General features: G+C 45.8%; 1 protein-coding gene across 2 annotated transcripts in view; it reads left to right on the forward strand.

The window, feature by feature from the left end:
- The window catches only part of FCF1 (FCF1 rRNA-processing protein), a 114375-nt gene that overhangs the window by 54753 nt on the left and 40565 nt on the right, over positions 1–19057 (forward strand). For both annotated transcript variants that reach the window (XM_086937495.1, XM_086937496.1), the window contains exons 2-5: positions 5701–5768; positions 10278–10349; positions 14091–14239; positions 14381–14453. In XM_086937495.1, coding sequence (XP_086793621.1) covers positions 5701–5768; positions 10278–10349; positions 14091–14239; positions 14381–14453 — 362 coding nt within the window. The remainder of the gene's footprint in view (positions 1–5700; positions 5769–10277; positions 10350–14090; positions 14240–14380; positions 14454–19057) is intronic.

Raw genomic sequence — 19057 nt, forward strand, 5'->3', positions numbered from 1 at the left:
GCCTCCTGTCCTGGCATAGAATGAAAAATTTCCTAGCTATCGTAACGGAAAGTTTCAATTCTATTAAGGACTAGTAGGCGAGGATTATCCCTTCCAGAACTCCTGGAGGAGTCCCTTCCCCGTATAGTAGTAAGTATCAATTTACTCTGTCTTACCATTGATGGTTACTGTTCATGTGTCAGTTCTTACTGCACATTTTCCTTGCAGGGTAGTGTAGTAGTACCTGCGATAACTCCTCTCTGCTCTTTTCAGGTTCGGATTCCAAGCAGGAAGCCTGAAGAGCAATTTTGGGGCTGTGTCCGCGCTTCGAAAGAGGAGGAAAGGACACTGGCAAGGGGCTTTAGACCTGCTGGACGACAGTGATTGGACATTGTTCTTGATGTTGATTGGTTAAAGACTGTGTTGACTACTCTTTCCCATAGGATCATGGGAAATGTAGTTTGTGTTGTCTTTCTTGCTGCTTTGTTAATAAAGTGAAGAAAGAAGGCATAATCCTCGCCTCTTAGTCCTTAATAGAATTGAAACTTTCCGTTACGATAGCTAGGAAATTTTTCATTATGTATTTTTACTATATGGCACATTTTATATTGAATGTACTTTAATGTATGTGCTTTTACGATTTGCTTGCCAAATCAAATAAAGTTTATGACTGAGGCATTGAGAGAGGATTTATGTGATAATCATTATGGCTAGTGGGGTCTGCAGAAGGCTATACAGATTGTTTTTGTAGCACAAAACAAATGTTAAATGTCTGTAAATGAATTGTTAGTAAAAGCAACAGCAGCAGTCCATGAAGATAGCACCTGACCCGTTCTTTCAAATGATTGCGTGCAGCACCATATACACAGTTGTGTGCACACTCTACAAGCACCCTCTGCCAGGGCACATAAACCAAAAAATGGTTACAAATTAGATTTAAACTCTACGGGAGAGAATGTTGCCTAACAGCTAGGGTGGTCTACCTCGGAGCTGGGGAACGAGGTTCGAGTCGCGGCAAGGACGCTCAGCATTCTGAGATTCTGGACAGATCACTTAATCTCCTTGTGCCTAACAAAAATGAATGTGTCCGTCTGTAACGTAACTGGTGCTCATGTAAAGCGCTCTGATACCTTCAGGTCTAGTTTGCGCTATATAAAACTCCACGAAAAAGTCAAATAAATAAACACTTAGAGATGCACCACCAAAATAACCCAAAAAACAGAGGTGTGATTCTTGTCTTTATTTTTTTTTTACTTTATTTTTTGTAAAGTTTTACATGTATGCAGTGAAGACAGCCAACTCGTTTCGTCCAAAGGATGGACTTCTTTTGGGCAAATATAAACACAGAAGGATCTCAGCCTAGACAGAATCTTGCGGTGCGATTTCAAATCCGATCCCCACAGTGATGTGCATCCTCAGTATTATAGATAGGGAATCACAAAACCTAAACACGGTCATCCACAATGTGGGCGATTGTATGCATCAATAATAAGTACCCAAGTAAAATCTCGCACCAAGGAAATCAGAGGGCCAATAGGCCAGTGAGCCACTCAGATTGGTGTTTGTCCCTGCTGTAGGACCGCTGCACTCCAATGCCATGCAAACGGTTGCAGGAGCAAGAAAATAAAGACCAGAATCATACCTCTGTTTTCTTCATTATTTGGGTGGTGCATTTCTATGTGTTTAACTGTAAATGAACTGTGTTGATGATCAAATCAATACATTGGGTGATATTTCCACACTATCGTTTGTGCGCTGTATACTTTTTCAAGTAAAATTGTATGTGAAAGCATATGTAATGGTCATTTCAATTGAAGATGTGGTGTCTGTAATGGCAGTACGCTATCATACCATGCATACTCCACGTTACTCCACTCTACTCTGCACCACTCTACACTACATCACTCAACTCCACACTGCATCACTGCACTTTTCTCTGCACCACTCCATTCTGTGTCTCTCTCTACTCTACACCACTCCACTCTACTTTTTGCCAATGTACTCTATTTACCACTGCGCCATACATGTGCCACTAAACTCTATGCAACTCTACTCTGCAACACTGCATTCTACGCCACTGCATTCTACGCCACTGCATTCTATGCCAATGCACTCTGCCACACTTTACTCTAAACCAAGGCACTCTATGCCAATCTACTCTGCGCCAAATCACTTCACGCCACTATACTCTATGGCACTCTAATCTACTCTGCGTCAGTGCACGCCACACTCTTCTACTTTATGCTCTGCTTTTTAAGCCACTCTACTCTGCACCACTGCAGTCTATGCCACTCTGCGCCACTGCTCTCTACGCCACTCTATGCTGCTGCACTCTATGCCAATGTACTCCATGCCATTCTACTTGTACACCACTGTACTCTACAACATTATAGTCTGCAACACTGTACACTCTGCCATTCTATTTTATGCCACTCCATGCCACTTAACTCTACGCCACTCTAATCTTCTCTGCACCATTGTACTCTACGACAGTAAGTAAAGTAACTTACTTACTCTACGACACTCTACTCTATACCACTGCACTCTATCCTGAAGCAATCTACTCCGTCTACACCACTGTAATGCACTCTGCCCCACTGCACTCTGCGCCACTTTATTCAAATCAGTACGCTCTACACCACTGCACTCTCTATACTCTACACCACTGCACTGTCTCTATACTCTACACCACTGCACTCAACACCTCTCTACTCCACTGCACACTCTGCCACTCAACTCTACGCCACTTTACACCACTCTTCGGCACTCTATGCCTCTCTAATCTACTGTGAACCACTGCACTCCTACACTGCACTTTATGCTGCTTCACTCTACACCACTCTACTCTGCACCACTCTACTCTATGCCAGTGCACTCTACTATGCACCACTGTATTCTTTGCCACGGCACTCTACATCACTCCACGCCACTACTGTCTACCACTCCTCTCTACCCTGCACCACTACACTCTATGCCACTCCACTCTACACCACTATAATCAACTCTGCGCCACTCCACTCAACGCCCCTGTACCATGCCATTCTAAACCACTGCACTCTACCCTGCAACACTCTACTCTGCAACACTCTATGCCACGCCACTACACTGCACACTACTTTACACCGCTGCACTCTACCTTGCACCACTCTACTACATCTCACTCTACTCAGAAACACTCTATGCCACTCAACTCTGCCACTCCACACTACTCTACACCACTGCACTATAAGCTACACTACTCTACTCTTAAACATTGCACTCTACGCCTATTGACTAGACTTTACTCAAAACCAATGCACCCTTCACCTCTGTACCTATGTCAGCTACTTCACACCACTGCACTTTACACCACTATACTCTATAACATTCTACTCTGTGCCACTGCACGTGCCATCACTCTACACAATTGCACTCTACACCACTCTATTCTAATCTGCACCAATGTACTGTCACTACTCTCTGCAGCACTCTATTCTGTGTCACTGCAGTCTACGCCACTCTACCCCATCCCTGCGCCAATTGACTCCACTCAATTTTATACCGCTGCACTATATGCCACTGCACTCTACATCAATGCTCAAGTGCACCTTTTTACTCAAAACCACTGCACTCTATACGTCTACTCTTACACCACTGCACTTGTACGCCACTATACTCTACAACACTGCATTCAACGCCTCTCTACGTCCTTGCACTCTCACTTCACTCTCCACCACTGCACTCTACTCTACTCCACGCCACTCTACTCTACTGTGTACCACTGCACTCTGACTCTGGCATTCTGCCACTCTAATCTTCTGTGCAACACTTCACTCTGCCACTCTAATCTACTATGCAAGACTGCACTCTGCCACTCTAATCTACTGTGCTCCATTGCACTCTGTCTCTGGCACCCTACGCCACTCGAGTCTGCCACTCCACTCTGCGTCACTCCACAGCGCTGCACTCTGCGCCATTACTTTATACCACTCCACTTTACCTTGCACCCCTCCACACCACTTCACTCTACTCAGCAACAATCTACTCTATGCCACTGCCTTCTACGCAATTAACTCGAAACCTCTTTACTCAAAATCAGTGCACCCTACGGAACTGCCAATTTGCACCACTGCACTTTATACTACTGTACTCTACAACATTCTACTCTATGCCACTGCACACTGTCAGTCTACACCACTGCACTCTACTCCACTCTGTACTACTCTCCTCTCGGTTACTGTGCTCTGCACTGCTCTAAGACCCTGCCCTCTGACACTCTACTCTGCATGACTGCACTCTGCCACTGCACTCTACGCTGCACCACTCCACACCGCTACACATGCACAACTCCACTCTATGCCACCTCACTGTTCGTGACTCTACACCACTCTGTACCACTCCACACCATTGCACTGTGTGTCACTGCAATCTACTCAGCACTACTCTACTCTACGTTAATGTATCTATGCCCATGTACTCTACACCACTTTACTCAAAACCAATGCACTCTATGCCAGTCTACTCTGCACCACTGTACTTAATGCCCCTTCATTCCAGGCCACTCTTCTACATTAGACTTTGACACTCCACAATACTCCATTCTATGGGACTCTACTCCATTAAACTCTGCTCCACTGACACAATACTCCACTCTATGCCACTGCACCCATGCTTCCCTCTATGCTATTCTACAACACTACTCCGCTCTAAGGAACTCCCTCTATTCCACTCCATGCCACTTTACTCCACTCTATTCTATGACCTACTAATCCACTCTATGCAACTCCACTCTGACAATCTACTCTGCTGTACTCCACTCTCCAACACTCTAATGCAATCTACGCAACACCCTCTACTCCTCTCCACTCTTCACCACTCCACGACAGTCCCTCCGCTCTATGACACTCTACTCAACTGACACTGTGCTCCACTCTACTCCCTTCCACTCTACGACACTCTCTACTCCCTCCAAGACACCCCACAACACTGTATGCTACTCCATGACTATGCTCTTCACTCCTCTCCACGCCACTCAACACTACACTCTACTCTTCTTTACCCTATCAACTTTTAGCCATGCTAAACAGAAGCCACCCTGGTGTACAACATTGCTAAAACATATTTGCAAGGTCAATAGCTCTTGCATAGTAGAGACCTATTGACTTTGAAAAGTGCTTGCTCATAAAAGTGAGTATTTGGCTGGACAAGGATTTATTGCTATTTCTGTGGGCATATTTTGAGTTGGCACCTGTGTTCACTATCCTGTTTCCACACCTCCTACCTTTCTCCCCCAGGCCCCACCCCAAAACCCACTCTCAAGATAGCCTTGGACCACTCCGACCAGGCAACCCTGAGTGTCGTGTGCAGAAGTGGTACTTGGCCTAATTACTCGGGATCCATAGTAAGTTGGACCCTGGGACATCAGGAGTAAAATACCTCAACCCCCACAGTTGGCCTATGAAAGGGGTTCTGACATAAAGCATTTTAGGGCAGTAGTATGAAGGCCCTGGTGTACCAGTGCTTATGAAATATATCTATGTAGGAGAGTACTTAGAAATCATCATTTCCCAAGAGTATCCTTAAGAAAAGGCATGGCTGTTGCTAATTAACCTCACATATGTTGTAGCCCTACATGTATGTCCCTTAAAGTACTGTCATTCAGGACCCCATTGACAAGAACTCAGGCCTCCCATGTGAGAGGTGGTGGTGGTTGGAGTTGACAGATGTCTTTTCTTTTCCCAGGGGAAACAGAAGAAAACTAAAAAATATGCAACCATGAAACGCATGATAAGCCTGAAAGACCAGAGAATGTGAGTATTGTAGTATCTATTTCAGTTCATACACGTGACATTCTCTTCTTAAATTCAACCCATGGCCGAGTGCTCCACAGTAAAGTATATAAAATATTAAAGTAATGTTGTATTAACGTAGGTCCTTGCTGCAAATGACTTGGATCGCATCATAAAAACAAGCATTGGCATAGCCAACAGATCTTGCTTTTGGGACCTTATAAGTGTTTAGCTAGACCTACTAATTTTGCCAATTTTTGTAAGCTATGTTGTAGAGTATTGTGACTGCTGCACAGCATTCTTATAAGTTATAATAAAAATGTATTATAAGCATTTTTGTTACTTTATATATCACCCAGAAGACATTGTGTGCAACTGAAGACCTTATTAAAACAAAAATATCCTAAATAATGTTTTGCATATTTTTTGCCCTTGCAATAGTGGCAACTTATTTCTGCATATTATAATGCTTTTTTGTTAGGGCTGAGGGACAAATAATAGAAGGATGTGGTTGGTGATATAGTTATTCAATTATAATGCAAGCAGCAGACAGACAATAGAGGAGAGTGAATAGATGCCATATTCAAAGAATAGATTGAGGTGGTGGTTAGTAATAATGTGGTGCTGCTGAGTGATGTTTAGGTGTTGCTAAGTGATGGTGAGGTGGTGTTCAGTGATGCTGAGGTGGTGCTGAGTTATTGTGGGGGTGCTGCACTGATGCTTGGGTGGTGCAGCATAAATACAGCGGCTCTGCACATAAGTGACCATTGCTCTCTGTTGTGAAGCAAAGGATGGATATACATTTAGTATTAATACCTTTATCACCCACTGACATGCTTTGTGAGAAATTCCCACTCCCCGATTGCTGCATAAACAATGAAAAATTACAGAAACATCTGAAAAAAGCAAATACTTTTAGAGGATGTATAATGTAACTGAATATGTGAGTTGTAAACAAGCATTGCATTACAGATATGGCTCATATAAAGGGGTTTACCGTTACTGTTCAGAAACAAAACTGCATTTTTGCCTGTATATAGGTTTTCACATTGCACATGAATGCCTTTGATAATGGGTACTACTACTCAGATTTCACTCTCCCACCATGGGAAGGATGAAAAGTCAAATCTGCCTCGCCAGGATTCAATTTGTCTCCTGAGGTGCATTGAATATTTCACATGGTGCTTTCAAGGTTCTGTGACATCCATGCAATCACCTCCGCTACTGACAACTAGACTAGCTGTAAATCAAATAACTGTATGTTCAAACATAAATACAGCTTATTAACTAATCAATCTGCTGGGAGAATTTGGCCCTGAAACTCTTCTGAGGCGACTCGTGCCCCTTTCAGCCCCCTTAGTGAACGTAAATGAGCTCTCCCAAATGACTGACCAGCTCATCAGCAGCAGAGTTAATGCTTTGACTTTAAAAGGTGCTGCAGATATGCACTTTATTCTGACACAACACATTTGTCTCTCCTTTGCACACAGAAGTTTCAGTTCTTAAGAGGAGAAAATGTATAAGTGCCTGTACTTAGTAGACGTGAGTGCCTGCACCTTTAAGGCACTGTTCCTTACTGATAAGGTAAACAAAGATAGAAAAGCCATTTTAAAAATGATCTAAAACGATTTTAAAAGATACTCTATGTCAATATAATTCCGGCCTTTCACAGAACCTTTAAACAAGAAATCCCATTCCAACCCTGCCACTTACAATTGATCTTTAAAAGTACTGGCATCAGGAGGGTTGGGCAGGTCACGATAGCAGCAATGAGGAGTTGGACAAATAAAGGTATTTTCTCTGATAATTGGAGGCCCTTTTTCTCCTGGGTCCTATAGAGGTGGGGGCAGGAGCAGGTGCACACTGCAGCAGGATAGACCAGGCTGAGAGGGAAAGTTAGTTGTTCTCCGTGATGGATGACTTTTCTGCTCTTTGGTCTGGTGTGATGGAGGAGGAATTCTGTCTGCCTGCAGGATTGTTGGTGCTTCACTCCATCTGTGTCAATCAAGTCGCAGTTGTGGTGGTAAGAGAAGAAAACCCTGAGTAAACTGTAGTTTATAAAGGGATTTCCCTTCACAGCACACAACAACGCCATTGATTCATTGAGCATGTCACACTGTCCGAGGTGCTTCAATCGCATCTAGATTACCACATGAATAAACCTGCGAGATTAACAGCAAACCGCCCCACGGAGTGTGGACAAAGGATCCTAACCTTTAAATGATGGCTTCCTGCTTACTGTGATGAAATAACTGCTGCTAAATGAAAAATGTGTTGTAGAATGCAGCATGTAAAAGTGAAAACATCACTGTACATGATTGCTGGGCTGGCGCCTGACAAGATTTATTGGCATGTTAACACTCGAGCAGCTGTGCGTGAGGAGATCCTTCCCACGCCACGGTATAAACAAAAGAAAACAAGAAGAAACAAATAGTACGGCAAGGGGGGTGGGGGTGGGGAGAGGTACATGTACAAGAGTCGGACGCCATGTGAGGGAACCACGACAAATGCGGAACAAATACAACCACTGTACCAATGAAGAGCCTGCATTTCAGAATGGCACCCAATATAACAAATGGGAAATCAAGGGTATGCCAGAAGCCCACAGAGGAGATACTCAATGTCGAGAGACAGCGCATGCGTGCTGCCTAGGCTCGACCTAATAAAAAAGGCAATAACCATTGTACCATTGACCCCCTCCAATCAGGCTTCAGGAAAGGTTGCAGCACTGAAACCGCCATGCTTAACATTGTAGATAACATTCACCACTCCCTCGACAATGGCGAATCTAGCCTATTGATCCTCCTCGATCTCTCTGCAGCGTAAGATACCGTTAACCATTCTGTTCTACTCAAAGTCCTTGGAGAACGATTCGGCCTTAATGGTATGACTCATAATTGGTTTGTCTCATACCTGCAACACCGTGCTCAACAAATTAAAATCCCAAACTGCTTATCTAACCCCTCCCCCACTTCTCTAGGAGTTCTGCAAGGATCCATTCTCTCTTCCTCACTCTTTAACCTCTTCATGGAACCCCTCACCCTCATTCTCAAACAAGCCGGGATCAACTACCATCTTTACGCTGACGATACTCAACTCTACCATAAGATAAAAACCCATGCTGACATCCTCCACCTCAACAACACCCTCCTCAAAATTCAAGCCTGGTTCCACTCGAACCACCTGAAATTATTCTTTTCTCCCCAAAAAACATCCAGCTCCCCATTCAAAATTGGTTCATTGACCTTAATGCCCTCAACTGCCCCTTGTCCCTAGCCACCTCAGTCAAATCCTTGGGCATCTCCCTTGACAATCGCCTATCTCTCAACGTACACATCAAAAACTCTGCCAAAGGAGCCCTCCTTACCCTCCGTAACCTTAAGAGAATTAAGCCCTTCTTCCCAATTGATGATTTTAAACTAGCAGTTCAATCTCTTGTTCTATCGCGCATTGATTACGGCAATGCCATCCTCATGGAATTCCCAAAACACACCTGGCACCACTAAAATCAGTGCTCAACCTCGCGGCCAGGCTTATCACAGACTGCAAACGATTTGACCACATCTCTCCTGCCCTCCAAACCCTCAAATGGCTCCCCATTGAAGGCAGATCCACTTATAAAACCGCCTGCATTACGCACAAAATCCTCCACCAAAACACTCCGAAGTACCTTGCTATCAAATTGAACAAAGCAGGCTGTACGCGATCCCTGAGAAGCTCTAACACCCTCCTACTTATCCCCCCCTTCAGAAAAAGAATTCCACTCAGTCACGCTCCTTTTCAGGCAATGCCCTTCTTATTTGGAATACCCTCCCACCAGACCTTCGTTGTAACCCGTCCTACCCCAGCTTCAAAAAAGAACTCAAACTTCTTCTCCTTAATAAATACGGGGGCTTCTAACTACCTCCCGAGTGGCCTCGCCTTCCTCAGCATCCCCCCACCCAGCTGCTCCGCCTACGGCTAGTAAACCCCCTCCTGCCCCCCCTCTCCTTTCCTTTCCTTCCCCTTCAATCTTATCACCTTCCCTCCCCTCCTTACCTCTCCTTTACCTCCTGTTTCTTACTACACCTTATGACCTTCAGTTTTTCTTTCACATTTTTGGTCCTTCTTGCTCCTAGGTATATTTTATGGAACCTTCCCACCAAACTGCGACCTCTATATTTTATATCTTATGGTGTTTAGCAATTGTTTTTTACTTTTCATCTAGTGTAACCTTTATCCTATGTGGACTGCTTATTTTTTAATCCACTTTCTGTACTTATACACACTGTACCTGTATTTAAACACCTTTGTTACAATTGTAAAGCTCTCTGATACCTCTGGGTCCAGCCAGCGCTATATAAAACCTCTAAAATAAAAAATTAAAATAAACTAGCAGTTAATATCTGAAATCACAATAATGAACTCCGTATTTTATGTTGTATGGAAGTTTGTACAATGATAAGAAATCTTGCAAGACTTGTGTGGTTGTGGTGAGACATTACTATTATGTAAGAGTATAATAACATGTTGTGGATTTTTCTGTCTTAGCAAAGAAAAGGATCGAGCAAAAACTGTTACAAAAAAGAAGGACGATCCCAGCGCCATCAAAGAAAGAGAGATGTGAGTGTCCCTTAGGAAGTGTACACTCTGAAAATTGTACAAAGTGAAATAAAATCATTAGTTCATTCACACTGTCTAGTAATAAAATGTGCAAGTTCGGATTTTACATTCCTTGTTACTGATGATCGCTTTGCTGCTCATTAAACACACCTACAATCCTTCTTACTGTGCATATCTTCATACACTGCCACAGGCAGGTTCTTCAGTCTTCACTGTTCATATGCTTCCCACATCTCTTTTGCCAAGCACCCATTCTCTGCAACCATTCCTGATGGTGATGAGTACAGAGCCTTGGAGTTCGTACTATAAATGAAGGTTAATGAGGGATGCTGCTGATGTGAGATTAATTAGCAATTATAATATCTGTTTTTTTTTTTTTAGAAAACTAAACAGCAGCAGCAAAGAGAGTACATAGGCAGTTCAGCTGTACATACATACATTCAGGTACAAGTAAAGTGTGCAGTATCACACTGGAGCATCAACAGTAGCATCAATCAGTATAATGGTCAGTATAAAGGGTACACTTATGTCCACAGGTCTGGGAGTCACCACATTCTACACATTTTGTCAGCACAGGGAGTTATGTCGTCCGATCCGTGTCCGCCCCCTCCAGTATTGTATTTCTCTCCCGTCTAAGTTCCACCGTGGGAGAGATACAGATACCCCCCGTATATTTATTCCAACATGCACGAAAACTGAGGCACAAGCAGGCAACAGGGGCACGAAAACTGAGGCACAAGCAGGCAACAGGGGCACGAAAACTGAGGCACAAGCAGGCGACAGGGGCATGAAAACTGAGGCACAAGCAGGCAACAGGGGCACACGGAGGCACAAGCAGGCAACAGGGTCACAAAAACAAGCACAAGCAGGCAAAAGGGTCACAAGCAGAAATTGTAATTTAGACGGGGCTGAAGTGGAGAACGGTCAGTATGGAAGTAGTGCGGCTGGTGCAGTGGTACCAAGCCGAAAGGTGAGAGGGGCTGTCTGCACCCCAGTTTGGACAGTTTCCACTACCTAACAGGGATTGGTGGGAGGGGGGCGTACTTCTTGCTTGCTTTAGGGCTGTTACTTCGGGGACGCAGTGCACGCTCCTGCCTGCTGCCGCCGGGACACAACAACAGGCAGGGAGGGGGCAGGCAGGGAGGGGGCAGGCTGGGAGGGGGCAGGCTGGGAGGGGGCAGGCTGGGAGGGGGCAGGCTGGGAGGGGGCAGGCTGGGAGGGGGCAGGCTGGGAGGGGGCAGGCTGGGAGAGGACAGGCTGGGAGAGGGCAGGGAGGGGACAGGCTGGGAGGGGACAGGCTGGGAGGGGACAGGCTGGGAGGGGACAGGCTGGGAGGGGACAGGCTGGGAGGGGACAGGCTGGGAGGGGCCAGGCTGGGAGGGGCCAGGCTGGGAGGGGCCAGGCTGGGAGGGGCCAGGCTGGGAGGGGCCAGGCTGGGAGGGGCCAGGCTGGGAGGGGCCAGGCTGGGAGGGGCCAGGCTGGGAGAGGCCAGGCTGGGAGAGGCCAGGCTGGGAGAGGCCAGGCTGGGAGAGGCCAGGCTGGGAAGCAGAGAGGGTCTTATCTAGAAGTCTGCCAGCGCGGAGCTCTCGGGGGCGCAGAGCAGCAGCAGGGCCCAGCAGGGCGGGGGGCGGGCGGCAGGGGCTCGCAGAGGTGTCTCCTGGGGCAGCCGCCCAGGTCCACCATGGTGGGGCTCCGAGCCCCAAGCCTCTGGTGGTGGTGCTGCCCGCTGCCGAGCAGCGCCGAGTCTCCGGGGCGCAGAGCAGCAGCAGGGCCCAGCAGAGCAGGGCGGGGAGGCGGCAGGGGCTCGCAGAGGTGTCTCCTGGGGCAGCCGCCCAGGTCCACCATGGTGCGGCTCCGAGCCCCAAGCCTCTGGTGGTGGTGCTAGTGCTGCTGCTGGACACGACTTTTACGTAGCTGCTGCTTTGTGTTAAGAGTAATTCTAATAATCTTGTAACTTAATTACGTAATTTGTAAACCCATAAATAGTTTACCCTTGACAAACGAGCAGAGTGGGCGATGCAAGTAAAATGTTAAAAGAGTCGGTGGCCGAGCAAACACTGAGAAGGGAGATGGCAGAAGGGAAAAGAAGTTTGTTAGTCACTTACCGCAATATTAGCTGACCATGGACGGCACAAGAGGCCTCTGTGGACAGGGGGCTGCTGGGGGTCCTTGTTTTGCTGTCGCAGGACGGTGGGGTCAGGCATGGGCTGGTGGGGGGTGCCTGCTGGGCGACCTAAGGGCGGGTGGGGAGGGAGGAATGCGAGGAAATGCAAGGCCTTGTTGCCCGAGTTGCGGTGCTGTCTGAGGGCAACAGGTCTCGTGCCACACTCGGGCAAGGGGGCATCGCGTAGTTGACAATGGAGTGGATCCACTCCCGGACTTGACCCGATGCGGGAGGGGGGGGGGGGGGGGGCTCGTAATTAAGGGGTAACAAAGGTTTCGGAAAGTGAAGGGACGAGGCGGTGTCTTGCGGGACAGTGGCGCGCGGCAGGATGGTGCGGGGGCGCCGCGGAACTCCGCACAACATCAATAGGAGCAGAGGGGAGGGGGCGATGACAAGGAGATCAGGCGCGAAGCAGGGGATAGGCGGGCACAGGGCATGGCCTGGAAGGACAGGGGGGAGGGTTGGTCTTTTATGGGGCGGGCAGGTTGGGTTGCGATGGGGATAGACATGCGAGAGATTCATGCGGATGCATTGGGTGCTGTTTATACAAGTTGGTAACAGCATTAGAAGAAGAGAGTGATGTCAACGCGTAACTATGACTCATTCACTGCCGATTAAGGTGCAGGAACGCCAGGTAGAAAAGTCACTTCACTGGTTTCTAAATATTTATTTGTTTATTATTTGTTTATGCATTTTTGTGTAGCGCGGACTTTGCCCAGGGGCGTCGGAGCGCTTCACAGTGGGAACAGAGTTGATGCATCATGAGAGCATTGCACGAGAGCAGATTGCAGAGGCAGACGTGGCGTTACATGGGGTAGAGGTGACGGTTGTGAGCAAGCATAATGCATGGGGTGGTGGGGAGTGCACAGGAGGAAGGGGTGACGGGCGTGCAGGTTAAAAGAGAAGTCGGGCCCACACGCTCTCATCGCTTCCTGCCGCCTCCGCTGCACAATCAAATATCCCCAAAGCGCTCCTGGCAGAACAGTACGGGATAAAAACATGCTGCTTACCTGAGCATTGAGCAGGAGAAACAGTGGTCTGCGGACCCCGGCGCCATCTTCGGCGGAATGAGAAAACACGCCCTGACAGAAAAGAAAAAAAAACAACACGCCCACCGCCGAGATGAGCGCACAGAGGGGCGGAGAGGGAAAAAATTGCGGGAACGCCCCCGAATCTGGTCCGGCCTTGATGGACAGATCTCTGTTCCAATGGCTAGCCTCCATTTATGGAGCTAGCCAATGGAATAGAGGGCGGATTCAAGTCCCCCATACTGAAAACTAAAGATTTCTCCTGGGGGCGGAGCTAAAGCTCCGTGCCGCAGGCAAAACCTCAAAATGACCTGCAGCACTGGAAACGTAAGTTTCAAATGACTGACTCATCACCACAATGTTGGACTGGTGTGAATTATGTGCATATTCTTGCTCTTCGATTTTTCTTTATAGGATGGGATTTTGCACTTGAAGCACTTTTTTTCTGTGAGAGACTTGTGTCATTGTGCAGAAAGATTCTAGTGTTTCTAGCGTTTTGTAATGTTTAAGCCATATGTAACACATATTGCTGATCTCTTCTTTTCACAGCCCCCAGCACCCCTCCTGTCTGTTTTTCCAGTACAACACAAACCTGGGACCACCCTATTACATCCTGGTAGACACCAACTTCATCAACTTCTCCATAAAAGCAAAACTGGACATAGTTCAATCAATGATGGACTGTCTGTATGCCAAGTGTGAGTATGATTTAGTACAAAAGATTATTTTCTTACCATTGTTTAACAGTGGGTACATGATTCTTGCCATTTTAATGTGTTCATAAAATGTATGTATTTTAAAATGTATATATGTTTAAGTACATGACTGTGTTTTTGCAGGTGTCCCTTGCATCACGGACTGTGTAATGGCAGAAATTGAGAAATTGGGTCAAAAATACCGTGTAGCTCTCAGGTACGTAAAAGAAGCAGAGGGTTCAAAAAGAGAGTAGCTGGCGTAGTCAAAGTCAAACTGGAGGGTGTCTTTGTAGTACTGGGACCATGAAATTTAAACTCACAAGAAGGATGTTTATGGATTCACTTTTAGCTATTGGTCTGCATATCTGACACTGAAATGTGTAACACTGCAAGACCAGCCCTCTGTGAACCTCAAATTCAGTAACGTCCATTGACTTTTTGTTCATACTCCTTGGAATTCATGGTCCTATATGCAAAATGTTACTCGTTTAAACAAAGGCTGCAGAATATTACAACTTAGCAATGGTTTATTTATTAATAAAGATAATTGAGGGAGTCCCATAAAAGAAAAGCACCTGCACCTATGAGGCCTTTTCATGGAATCCTGGCATAGCTAAGGGGGGTTTGGGCATTAGAATTCATTGGGTGCTATCAAGGGACACATATTTCACCAGGATGTGTGAGGACAGTGCCTTATAAGCATTGGAGGTAGCTGGTCTTCACTCGTACTTCTAACATTATGGTTAGGTGTCCAGCAGAGCAAAGTAACCCACACAGTGAGTTGTGTGTATCCAATATGAGTTCAGTAACCTTCTGCCAAAGCTGTGCGAGCCAGATATTCTCTCTGAGCTCTGACCGCATATCAGCCCCGCCGCCGGTTCGCTGATTCCTCCTTCAGTGACTGAGCTGCAACAGCTCTGTCAGTAAGAGATGGGGACCTTGGTGGGACAGTGAACGCCCAGTTGCCATTGCTGGCTGTGCTTGCCCTCACCACTCTCTCTCCCTGCCCATGCAACAATGCTTATCATTTGTTTTGCTTGGATGCTGGTGCTAAGGTTTCATCAGCGATCAGGGAACAATGAACTAGAGGTTTGAACTGTCTTCTTCTAACTTTTAGAGAGGCTTAGCTCTGTACAGTATGGCCTGATGCCAGTGGGGAACCCAGACTACCCACCATATCCTAGGATAGGAGGAACAGACTTGCATTAAGTCTTGCAGTGCTTCCTTGTTCAATGAACGCAGTGCATGAGCTTGGTCAGCTTGGCTTTAAAGTTCAATCACATGCAGCTTCATAGCCTGGTAAGAGGAGGCAGTAGCTACATGGAGTGTAGATATTAACACACTTTGAATGACCCTTCTAAATCATGGAACACTTTGACTGGATATGCAGCATGCTGAGTCTACTGAACCAGTGGCTTTTCCAACCCATGCTATTGACTACTTCTGTTTTATCTACATCTGCACAATAAAAATTATTGCAGTAAAATGCTTAATTACTTAAACTATAGAGTTTATTGAAATTGAATGAAGCTTGCCCTGACACATGGCGATTGGGAAGAATGAGCAGGCAAGAGAAGAGTACAGGCCTAGGCAGAGAGGGGGTCCAGTAAATCAACAAACAAGCATAAAAAAGGCTAACGCACCATGATGTACTGAGATGGGAACAATTAATTTCAGAGCTTTTGCCTCCATGCAAGTGCCATAACCTTCTTTTAAATGAAAGTTGTTATATACTATCTCTAGTGGCCCTGTTGCTTAGCTACTCTTCCTCATGACTTGCTTCTTCCTGGGGGACATACGCCATGGGGCAAGGTTAAAATGATTGGCTATCTCGATCTGTGTTCCATTTAATGCCCCCCTCCTATCCCCTCCCCCAAACTTCAAATCTTCTGTCCTTGTGGCTCCTGGGAGGCGGGTTAAAAAGAGGAGACCAGGTTGCAGTTTCTGGAAATCCCTCTTACAATGGGGCTCAGTAGGGGGTGCTCATTCCTGCCAGCATGGCTGCTTAGATTATTGTTGCTGTATAATGTAATTCGTTGATCATCAGAAATCTTGAATATATGAGGAAAACATGCTAGAAATTTGCTGCACAATAAATAACATGGCAACATAACGTAAATTGTAAACTGGCTGCAGAGTTAAAATCTTCCAGGTCAGATCTCAAACAGGCGAGCATGCTGACCGGTCAGGCATGGGGCTCAGAGGAAGGGCACAAACATGGACTTAAGACATTCTTGAAAAGCACTGCGCTTCGAAAGCAAATTTCGTCCACAGTGCTTCACATTGTTCCACACCCACATCACCTTATGTTTAAAATGCTCCTGGAGGATGTGTAAAGGAAGCACAGGCTTTAATATTAAATCACAATGTTACACAAGAGCAAGTCAGTGACCATTGTTGAAGGGAGGCAGATATTTGGTAATAGTACAAGTATGGTCACCTGGTAAAAATAACATTGGCAAAACCAGTAAGTCTAGCTTACAAGAGTGCCTCTTCATTGATTGTGGAATTTAGTTACTGTGTCACTCATCATACATATATGGACCTGTGCATTAATTCATCCACTTTTTGACTCATTCTATAATTGAGTCATCCATCTACAATACTCTACACGCACTCGCACACCATCAACGAAGGGCCACATTAATTTACAAGCCAGACCTTCTTACTTTGCCAATACATATTGACAGACAATGTTTGTAACGGCACAAATCTAGCTATAAAGGCAGCTGAGTGCTGTACAAAATAATTATTGTTAGAGTATTTACGAAGTACATCATTATTTCATGAGGAATCTCTTGTCATAGTCATATTAAAGCAAACTCGACTGCAGCCATCTGGACCACACTAGCACAACTTTGTAAACAGTGATGGTTTTAATTTCTTGCACAGTTTATTCACCAAAATTGAACCATTGCAGTGTTGATTGCACTGTCACTTAATCATTAAAAGTCAGAAGTAACATTGCCTTAGCAGAATCTCTACAGAGCATGTTTTGTAAAATGTACTGCTTAAAAACTTGACGCACCATGCGGACAGCTTTAAATTGCACGCTCTGTCTAACCAGCAGTGTAATCTACTCAAGTGGGGTAAGAATGATATATTCCAAGAAATGGTTGTATTTTGTGAGTGTTTAAAACAGGCAAAATTATAGTCTGACATCTTGAGATAGACAGAGTTGCCAAAATGTAAAAGGCATTGATAGTTATAATCTTTTGTGGTAATAAAAAAAAATAAAAGCTCTGGGTTTCAAGTAACAATTGCATGTTTTTGTAACTGCTACCCCCGGTCTACTCCGAGATTTCAAAATAAAGTAAGATACCTCACCCAGGAGATCTAGAAGAAAGGCTCAATAGGTGTGGTAAAAAACAAAACAGGGGCTCTACATGGAGTTCAGCCAAGAGCGATAGAGGCCCATCCTCCTGGAGGTGCATTAATCAGCCACAGTTATATAAAGACCACCAAGAAGCAACAGAAATCGCAAGACACTTAAGTATCCGAAAAGATACAATAATGGGTACATCCTGTTAATGCAGAGGATCAAACACTGCACCACCAGGAAATAATAATAAGTGGTGCCAAACTATTGGGAATGCCCAATATTAATTAAGCATTGTAATTTGGGCCATGAAGTCCACCCAGGAGTGTTACTAGCCCAGTTTATCTTCGCATGTGTATTATGGGAGTATTGCAAGAATGCCAATAGTACATCTGAGGATGGAAAGGATTTAGGTTATGAAACGGAGAGAGAAAAATAGAGGTGTGATTTTAAGGAAAAGGCTTGGGTGTGAAACTGGGAAAGCCTAAACCGGGAAGCTGCCCTACCTTGATGGCCTGAAAGGAGGTGTTAAGTAGAGGTTGGAGAATGGGAGAGAGATGGAGATTATAGTGTCAATCACGTTTTGTAATGTAGAAGCCATATTTAACACACATTGCTGATCTCTTCTTTTCATAGATCCTGGCACCTTGTCTGTATGTTTTACCATTAAATTACAATCCCTGAGACCAACCTATTACATCAAATTCTCCATAAAATCAAAACTGGACATAGTTCAATCAATGACGGACTGTGTTTATGCCAAATGTGACAACCACATAGTAGAAAGAACTTCCTGTAGTTTGGTAAATGGACACAGAGGAGGGGTGGAAGGATCACTAGTGCCAAGGCAGGAAGAGCAGCCCCGTTCAAGCAAATGTGAGGCTGCGCAGCTACACGTACACACATCAAAAATTAGCAGAACAAAAAAAAAAGTCAACTAATGAAACTGCTTCTATCAGGCAGTGTAGCAGGAAATGCGCAGGAGAGCGTAAAATCCTATTAGATGACCTTGACAAGGCAGAGAGGAAACTGCGAGATGCAGAGGTGGCACGTCCCTGCCACCCTGAGCTCCAGGATGTTGTCAGTACGGCTAGGGAAGCAGTGGCGGGCGAGGTGGAGCGCCTCCGTAGCTTCGATCATAAGGCCTACCTGTTGAGAGCACACACTGAGGGGGACAAGGCTGGGACACTACTGGCATGGTTGGCTAACCCTTCCAAGCGCAGCCCCCCGATTTTGGCACTAGAAGAGGAGGGAGGACGCACACTTTGCACCCAGACGGTGATACTGAACAGCTTCCAAACATATTATGAAACTCTTTATAGGAGCGCATTAGAGGGACAGGAGGACGATATTGACACCTTTCTCGAGGGGCTACAGTTGCTGCAACTAGATCAGGACCAGGCGGACACCCTGGGCAGGGCTATTGACCTGGGAGAGATCAGGAGCGCAGTGAAGAAGATGGCCAGTAACAAAACTCCGGGACTGGATGGCTTGCCCATAGA

The sequence above is a fragment of the Lissotriton vulgaris genome, chromosome 9, assembly GCF_964263255.1.
Source record: "Lissotriton vulgaris chromosome 9, aLisVul1.2, whole genome shotgun sequence".
Classification (NCBI taxonomy): Eukaryota; Metazoa; Chordata; class Amphibia; order Caudata; family Salamandridae; genus Lissotriton; species Lissotriton vulgaris.